The 8,112-nt window shown below is 39.7% G+C and overlaps 1 protein-coding gene across 1 annotated transcript; it reads right to left on the bottom strand.

Moving 5' to 3' along the window:
* Positions 1-1,122: 1,122 nt before the first annotated feature.
* Positions 1,123-7,533, bottom strand: ano11 (anoctamin 11). The gene is made up of 6 exons (XM_046367652.1): positions 7,420-7,533; positions 6,941-7,039; positions 3,455-3,591; positions 3,020-3,110; positions 2,442-2,604; positions 1,123-1,400 (listed from the first exon to the last, which is right to left on the bottom strand). The coding sequence occupies exons 1-6, from the start codon at positions 7,531-7,533 to the stop codon at positions 1,246-1,248; spliced, it is 759 nt and encodes a 252-aa protein (XP_046223608.1). The 3' UTR covers positions 1,123-1,245.
* Positions 7,534-8,112: the final 579 nt, after the last annotated feature.

The following is an 8,112-nucleotide window of genomic DNA, read 5'->3' as shown; positions in this document are numbered from 1 at the left end:
ACATGTACTAACGCACACTTCCTGCAGGCTGAATGGCAGAGGAACACACTCACAGCAAGCATAGCAAGCAAAAGATGAACGCTACAGCGGTAGAGAAAGAGAGAGAGAAAGAGAGAATGAGGGGTGAGAGAGCGAGAGAAAGGAGGAAAGAGAAGTCGCCGAAGGCCACAGGAATATTTCAGAAGGGTGGGTAGGAGCAGAGGGGAGAGAATTAATTAACAGAACACCTGTCTCTCTCTGACTCCTAATAAATCAGAGGGATTTCATCTGGCTGGAGTTCTCCTTTTCTGAGGGGAGTTTACGTTTCTGAGGGCGTGGGGAGGAAAGGGGAGCAGATTATTGGGTAAGATAACAACAAAGTTCTCTGGCATCTTGAACTTGAATTTATTTCAGATTGACACCTTATTGGTTCTGTATCTCATTCATCCAACCAGAGTTATTTTCCAAAATTTGAAATGCAAAACAGCTTGCGCAAAACGTGTTACACTTGTAGAAAGACTTCAATCGTATAGTACAGTACCAACAAGATAAGCAACAAGATTCCCAATATGTTTCAGGTCTATCTCATTACAAATATAGAGTGATAGTGTAGAAAAGCGGGACCAGTTTCACATATGTAAGTATACCTATGTGTATATACATTACAAGCTCATCCATTTAACAAAGTGAGAACATCACAAATCATCATAGTTGAAGGACAGAAATCAAGTCATTAGCTCATAGAAAAGCAACAAAAACGTAACAATACAAACCAACTCTCACATATTTCTCTTTGCTTATTTGAGCTGTTCTTTCCATAATATGAACTTGGTATTTTACTAAATAGGGCTATCTTCTGTATACCCCCCTACCTTGTCACAATACAACTGATTGGCTCAAAGCCATTAAGGAGGGAAGAAATTCCACAAATTAACTTTCAATAAGGCACACCTGTTAATTGAAATGCATTCCAGGTGACTATCTCATGAAGCTAGTTGAGAGAATGCCAAGAGTGTGCAAAGCTGTCATCAAAGGCAAAGGGTGGCTACTTTGAAGAATCAACAATATCAAATATATTTGAATTTGTTTAACACTTTTTTGGTTACTACATGATTCCATATATGCTATTTCATAGTTTTGATGTTTTCACTATTATTCTACAATGTAGAAAATAGTCAAAATAAAGAAAACCCCTGGAATGAGTCGGTGTGTCCAAACTTTTGACTGGTACTGTATACATATTACTTAGAAGCTTAACAGACTGCATTAGGTAGAATTTCTACTCACCCCATCCAGGACGTTCACGACAAGAAACAGAACTCCCACAATGGCATGGTCAGAACACGGGGACGCACACCCACCATCATACCATTTAAAGGACCACAACGAGATACAATGGGCCAGCAAGCACCAGTCTTGTGCTGATGGGATGCGAAGTGAGAGAAAGAGGCTACACATGCCATGGGAAAAGACTTATGGATGCAATAACTTAGGTTAAGGTTATATGGGTCTGGCTTTGAACACTTTAGCATTTCTATCGCCATATTATGACCGTTGTAGTGAGCCCAGTCTTTAAACATGCATATGTTTTTATTGAGTCTGAATCACAGAGCAAACAGGCTAGCTGCTGCTGACTTGAGCAGTGCAATGTTATATTTAAGGCTCAGGGGTTTGTGTGTGTGTGTGTGTGTGTGTGTGTGTGTGTGTGTGTGTGTGTGTGTGTGTGTGTGTGTGTGTGTGTGTGTGTGTGTGTGTGTGTGTGTGTGTGTGTGTGTGTGTGTGTGTGTGTGTGTGTGTGTGTGTGTGTGTGTGTGTGTGTGTGTGTGTGTGTGTGTGTGTGTGTGTGTGAGGGGGCTATAAAGTCTATAATAGGATATAAAGTCTGGAATTCATTTATGAAGATCAAATCGGTTTCTGTAATAATGTAATACGTAACTTATTAACACCACTGCTTGCACTACGTATACAGCAGCTTTAGGATCAATCAATTCATGTCTCTCTCTGGTTTCACCGCCCTTAATACTCCAAGAAATGTACACTGGATCCAATGGGATACTACTGTGACACAAATGGCACCCTATTCCATATATAGTGCACTACTTTGACCGGATCCCTAATTTAAATCCTTAATGACTCACTTTATGTGTGTGTAGTTTCAAATGAACAGGAGCCCTAGCTAATAAGTAACCACTAATAAAACAGGGATACAACTAAACCGAAGGAGGAAAAGGGTGTTATACATACGCAATAAGTCACGATGGTGTGTGGTATATGGTGTGGTATATGGCCAATATACCATGGCTAGGGCTGTTCTTAGGCACAACGTTATTTAAACAGGGTAAGTCATGACAAATGACAACACATTTTGTTTTGCAATAACAACCTGACCACCACAATGATTCTTTGCAGGAAAGCAGTGGGTGTGTGGTGAGGGTGTGTGAGCATTGCCATGTTCCACTGACCTGGGCTGGAGGCCGGGGCAAGCTGACTCACCAACAGGGCATCCTGATTGTCAGCCTGGGCCTGCTTAACCAAGTAGCGCTCTCTCTTCATCTTCAGCTCCAGAGACTCAGAGACATTTGGCACCATCCAGTCTATCGCTTGCAGGAAGAAAAACACTACATGCTGGAGAGAGGGATGGAGGGAAAAGAGCATACATTGGGGGTGACAGGAAGGTAAAGAAGGATAAACAGATAGTGAGACAGAGGGATGGAAAAGAAGACAGGGTGAAATTAGACAGAAACCTCAGTGGAAGAAGAGGGATTCTGAGGAGAGTAGTATCAATAGAGTAAAGGTGATAAAATATAAAATAGTAAAATACCATTGGAAAGCTTGGGAGGCAAAGATTAGCAAGCTTCAAATGATCACAGGTACAAAATAACATACACGTGTAGTAGATAAGGGGGTAGGACAGAACAAGTAAGGAATAGAAAGACGGATAGGGCACAGTATAAGGAGAGAATGCAAAAGGCACAGGTTAAATAGAGGAGCAAGTAGAAAGCAAACAATGACAGAGACAGACAGTCAGTTCCTTGCATACCTCGAAAGCGATGATGAAGCCTAACCTTACAGCCAGGAGTTCCCAGTAAACCAGAGTGTAATTTCCATTGTTGTCCCTAAAGGCTTTATATCTACAGGCAACACATTCATGGTTGTCAACAACAGGTCAGGATTGTCAACATCACCAATTCTGCCCTCTACTGGAAAGACTTGAGATTAAATGTGAAACATGCTAAACAAGGGAGTTTGGTATAAATATCCTAATATTAGCATTTGTTGGCAGTGGCTAGTCTAACAAAAGTTAAAAGCTAGTCTAACAAAAGTGTGGATTGCAGTTACTCCTTTTCCATAGACCGCTGTCAAGCTACGGAATCACATATCTAAACATTTCAATGAACTATGCCTTAAAGTATATACAACAGCTATACTATATCTACTATAGTGTGTTTCAGTGTGTATTTATGATCACTATTACCTGCACATGGGATGTCTGGTGTAGCTGGGTGGAGCATAGGCCAGAGTGAAATTAACATATCCGTTCAGATTGTTGTCAAACTTTTCCTGGTAAAGCAGTCGCGGTAAGAAACGTGATGTGAAGGCAATCAAGAAAGCCTGAAAGGGGTAGATTGACATACAAAAGCATTTTAGATGGTACAGTAAATTAAAATGAACAGAAATTATAAAAACACTAAGTAATAATATTATAATCCTTTCAATATACTGCTTTAAAGGACATTACAAAATGTAAGTTTATCAGATGTTTTCAGACAAAATATTTCCAGACCAATTTTGGAATTGAAAAAAATACAGCATACTGGTGATGAGGTCATCACTACACGACTCACATTGATTTTTTAATTTTACCTTTATTTATGCAGGTTTCTCTCATTGAGATAACATCTATTTTCCAAGAGAGACCTGGTCCAATAGCAGCAGTATCACGTTCTGACCTTTGTTCTTTTATTATGTCTTTGTTTTAGTATGGTCAGGGCGTGAGTTGGGTGGGTTGTCTATGTTCCTTTTTCTATGTTTTGGGATTTCTTTGTTTGGCCTGGTATGGTTCTCAATCAGAGGCAGCTGTTTATCGTTGTCCCTGATTGAGAACCATATTTAGGTAGCCTGGTTTCACTTTTGAGTTGTGGGTGATTATTTTCCGTGTTAGTGTTTGTTACCACACGGGACCGTTTCATTTGTTTCACTTTGTTATTTTGTATTTTTGTAGTGTTCAGTTTGTCTTATTAAAATGGACACTTACCACGCTGCAAATTGGTCCGTCCTCTCTTACTCCTCATCAGAGGAAGACGACGAACGTTACTAGCAGGGGGAACAACGTTTCAGACAAAACAACTTACATACACTAAAAAACAGTAAACAAAACTATGAAACACACATACAGTACAACAAAAATATTTAACGTTAAAAACATGAAAGTCTTCACTAAAAACAGCTGGCCTAAAAACAATTACACTCTTCTATGATATATACATTGATCAAGTGTTTAAACTCCACCAATGATACTAGATCATCAAATTTTTAAATGTTCAGGAGAGAATTCCAGAACCACGGAGCTAAGTAACAAACTATTTCTACCATGACCTGTTCTAATTTTTGGTACTGTTAGAAGCAAATCAGAATGGGACTGTAATCAATATTTATTTACAGACCTGACTAAAAAAAAGAACAGAGATAAATAGCATTTTACCCAATATGGCCTTATAAATCAGTGTATACCAGTGTTTAAGCCTACGCAAGGTCAATGACGACCAGCCAACAGCGCTGTAGAGATCACAATGATGTGTTAGACGTTTTTGATTTGTAATGAACCTGAGGGCTGCAGGATACACTGAATCAAGTGATCTCAGGGTGGTGGTTGAGGCTTGTATATATAACATCACTCAAATCTAAAACCGCCAGTAATGTACATCATACCAACTCTTATGCCGGTAATAAAAACCTATTTTCAGCCTGAGCTTCCTTATCAAGTTCTCTACATGCACAGTGAAGCTCAGCTTAGCTTATCATCAACCCAAACACCCAAATATTTGTACACTTTAACTTGCTCTATAGTATGTCCAGCCAATGTAGCAATGACATGATTAGTAACGTGCTAGGCATTTGAAAATACCATGCATTTAGTTTTACCTGAATTTAGAACCAGCTTTAAATCATACAGATGAGGTTGTATGATGTTAAATGATATTTGGGCATTTTCAAAAGATAAAGATAAACTACTACCACTTGAATAAAGAACAGTATCATCTGCATAAAAATTAACAGCCGCTGTTTCAATAAGATTCCCAATGTTGTTGATATACAAAATGAACAACAGTGGGCCCAAAATTGAAACTTGCGGAACACCTGAGCACACCTCTATGGACTCAGATTTACAACCATTCGCTATTAAACATTATGTACAATTTGATTGGTTTATAAATTACCTATCTAGAGCATGACCAGTAATTCCACAACATTTTAACCATTGCAATGACACAGCATGGTCCACGGTGTCAAAAGCCTTTGACAAATCAATAAAGACACACACACACAATGTAACTTCTTATCAAGAGCACAGTGGATGTCATTTAAAATCTTCAATGTTGCTGAAACAGTGCTGTGGCCAGACCTGAAACCTGATTGCATTCCATTTAAGATGTTGTTTTCTTGGAAGTAGGCCTTTAGCTGCATACTAACTAAAGGACTCCAGTACCTTTGACAGTACAGACAATTTGGATATGGGTCAACAGTTGTCAAGTAGCGAAGGATCTCCACCTTTCAGGAGAGGCAGTACAAAAGCATATTTCCATAACTTGGGGATTTCCTCAACATCAAGCGTGAGGTTAAAGATACATGTTAAGGGGGAGCAATGATGACTGCAGCTAGGTGTAGGAAACATATTTTTTTCCCACCAATTTCTTTCAGGGCTTTACACACTTCTGAAACAGAAAAGGATGAAAAAGAGGACCTGGTGAAGGAGTGCACAGGGGTGTCAGGTAAATTCATAGAAACTCAATTATACCTTTGACCTTTTCAAATAAACTGCCTGCATCTAAAAAAAATGCTGATTCAAGGCTTTCAGAATGGAGGTTCTCTCAGTTACAATCTGTGTGTCGACCAACAACTGTTTGGGAAGATGTGTATCTTTTTGCACTCCAAACCCTTCACTACTTGCCAAAATGTGGATGGATTATTTAAACTATGTGAAGTAGATTTCAGATAGTGGTCTGCTTTCAAATTATGGATCATAGCCACACCCATATTTCGAAGACGTTTAAAAGCCACCCAATCATCTGCCAAACCAGTCCCTCTTGCTTGAGCCCACATAGCATTTCGTTCCCTTATGATTTTTGTAAGTTCCTTAGTAAACCAAGGGTTCTCTCTGCCCTTAATCCTGAATTTAAAAAAAGGGGCATATTGCATACATCCGGGAATGTGTTGTGGAAGTAAGAAAAGGCTAGTTCAACACCAGGGATTAATTCCATGCCATTCGATGCCATGCTAGATACATCATGTAAAAATCCTTGAATATCAAACCGCTTCCAGTTTATTTGATAGACAATATTTTCTCTTTGAGGCCACTGTGATAGACGTAGACGCTTAATTAAAACCCAAGGAAGTAGATTTCCCTGTAGGTAGATGTATTGATTGGTAGTGTATTGGCTGAGGCAGACAGGGATGTGGCTGAGGTCTGTGTTCTTACCCAATTTAGTGAGCTGCAGCCCCATCAGCAGAATTAGGGCCAGATTCACCAAACTGCTGGAGATATTGGCAATGTTCCTCTGCCTGAGGGAACACACACACACGTGCACACACACAGCAATTTGAGCTAATGTATCAATCTGAGCTAACGTATCTGCTGGAATTAGCTAAATGGAGGATGTCACCTGTTGTCAGGTGTTTTGAAGGGTATTCTGATCCAGTGTCAGCAGTTTTATTCATCAGAGCAGAGTGTATTGTACTGTACCTGAGTGCGCAGCACAACGCTACCTGTGCGGTACATCATCACACTCACTATCCCACGGTACATGATAACTTTCACCAGGAAGATCCTCACCACACAAAACTGGGGATAGACAAGGGTAGACAGAGGAAAGAGGAGTGAGGTGAATAAGATTAACATTAGTCCAACTACACCTTATCCACATTCAAATACAGTACACTAAAATGGCATCCTTTCTGTATCACTAGGGTGCAACATTTTCCCTGACTGTGTGGACTGGCTGGGAAAAACGTTGGGCTTCCTGCATTAGTTTATAAGGAGGGTTTTGAATGTTAACTGGTCAGGTAACATTTTGAACATGACAACTGTTCAAAATCTGTTTGTGCCATCACACCAACTCCTTTTGTCATTGTCATGTCAGTGACAGATCTGGGGTCTGGCTACCCCTGGTGTCAATAAACACAGAGCAAAGGACACGAAGAGAGGAAAACTCAGTGTCTTACCATGATGATCATGATGACCATGGAGCAAGTGAGAATGCGGGACAGCCGGGCCTTCTCTGGGAAGTAGGGCTCTTTCACTCCCGTCACTGGGTTGTGCTCCATAGCTGGAGCCATGTCTGCAAACTCAGGCCCATTTGCAGTACGTTTTGGTTGTGTTTGATGTGCCCAATAGAAATGCTAAATAATATATTGTGTCATTTTGGAGTCACTTTTGTTGTAAATAAGAATACTTTATGAACACTTCTACATTAATGTGGATGCTAGCATGATTACAGATAATCCTGAATGAACTGTGAATAATGATGAGTGAGAAAGTTAAAGGGTCAAAGATCATACCCCAAAACGTGCTAATCTCTCACTATTACCAATAACAGGGGAGGTTTTCATCTTTTGGGAGTATGACCTTTTGACTCTCTCATTATTCACAATTTATTCAGGATGATCCATAATCATGGTAGCATCCACATTCTCATTTCCAATAAAAGTTACTCCAAAATGACATGATTCACTATTTACCATTCATTTCTATTAAGCACAAAATAATCTGAAACAACCAAAACTAACTGAAAATGTATCCAACAAGTTTGGAGAGTCACAAGCTTTTTATAGTCATTACGTGCTGGGATTATTGGACCAAGTACTTTTGACTAGTTCTATACGAATCTTTAGGGGTGTCAATCATTTTGACCCCTA

The sequence above is a fragment of the Oncorhynchus gorbuscha genome, linkage group LG10 (assembly GCF_021184085.1).
Source record: "Oncorhynchus gorbuscha isolate QuinsamMale2020 ecotype Even-year linkage group LG10, OgorEven_v1.0, whole genome shotgun sequence".
NCBI classification, from domain to species: domain Eukaryota; kingdom Metazoa; phylum Chordata; class Actinopteri; order Salmoniformes; family Salmonidae; genus Oncorhynchus; species Oncorhynchus gorbuscha.
Note: the sequence above shows the minus strand (reverse complement) of the source record. Positions and strands in the feature narration are given on the sequence as shown.

Bases quoted from the DNA above. Each gene is read 5' to 3' on its own strand.
- ano11 (XM_046367652.1), bottom strand. From the start codon at position 7,533: ATGGCTCCAGCTATGGAGCACAACCCAGTGACGGGAGTGAAAGAGCCC. The intron at 7,040-7,419 runs GTAAGACACTGA...GTCTATCCCCAG, and splicing joins TGGTCATCATGATCATCATG to TTTTGTGTGGTGAGGATCTT. The intron at 1,401-2,441 runs GTCAGTGGAACA...GCATCCCATCAG, and splicing joins TGCCCCGGCCTCCAGCCCAG to CACAAGACTGGTGCTTGCTG.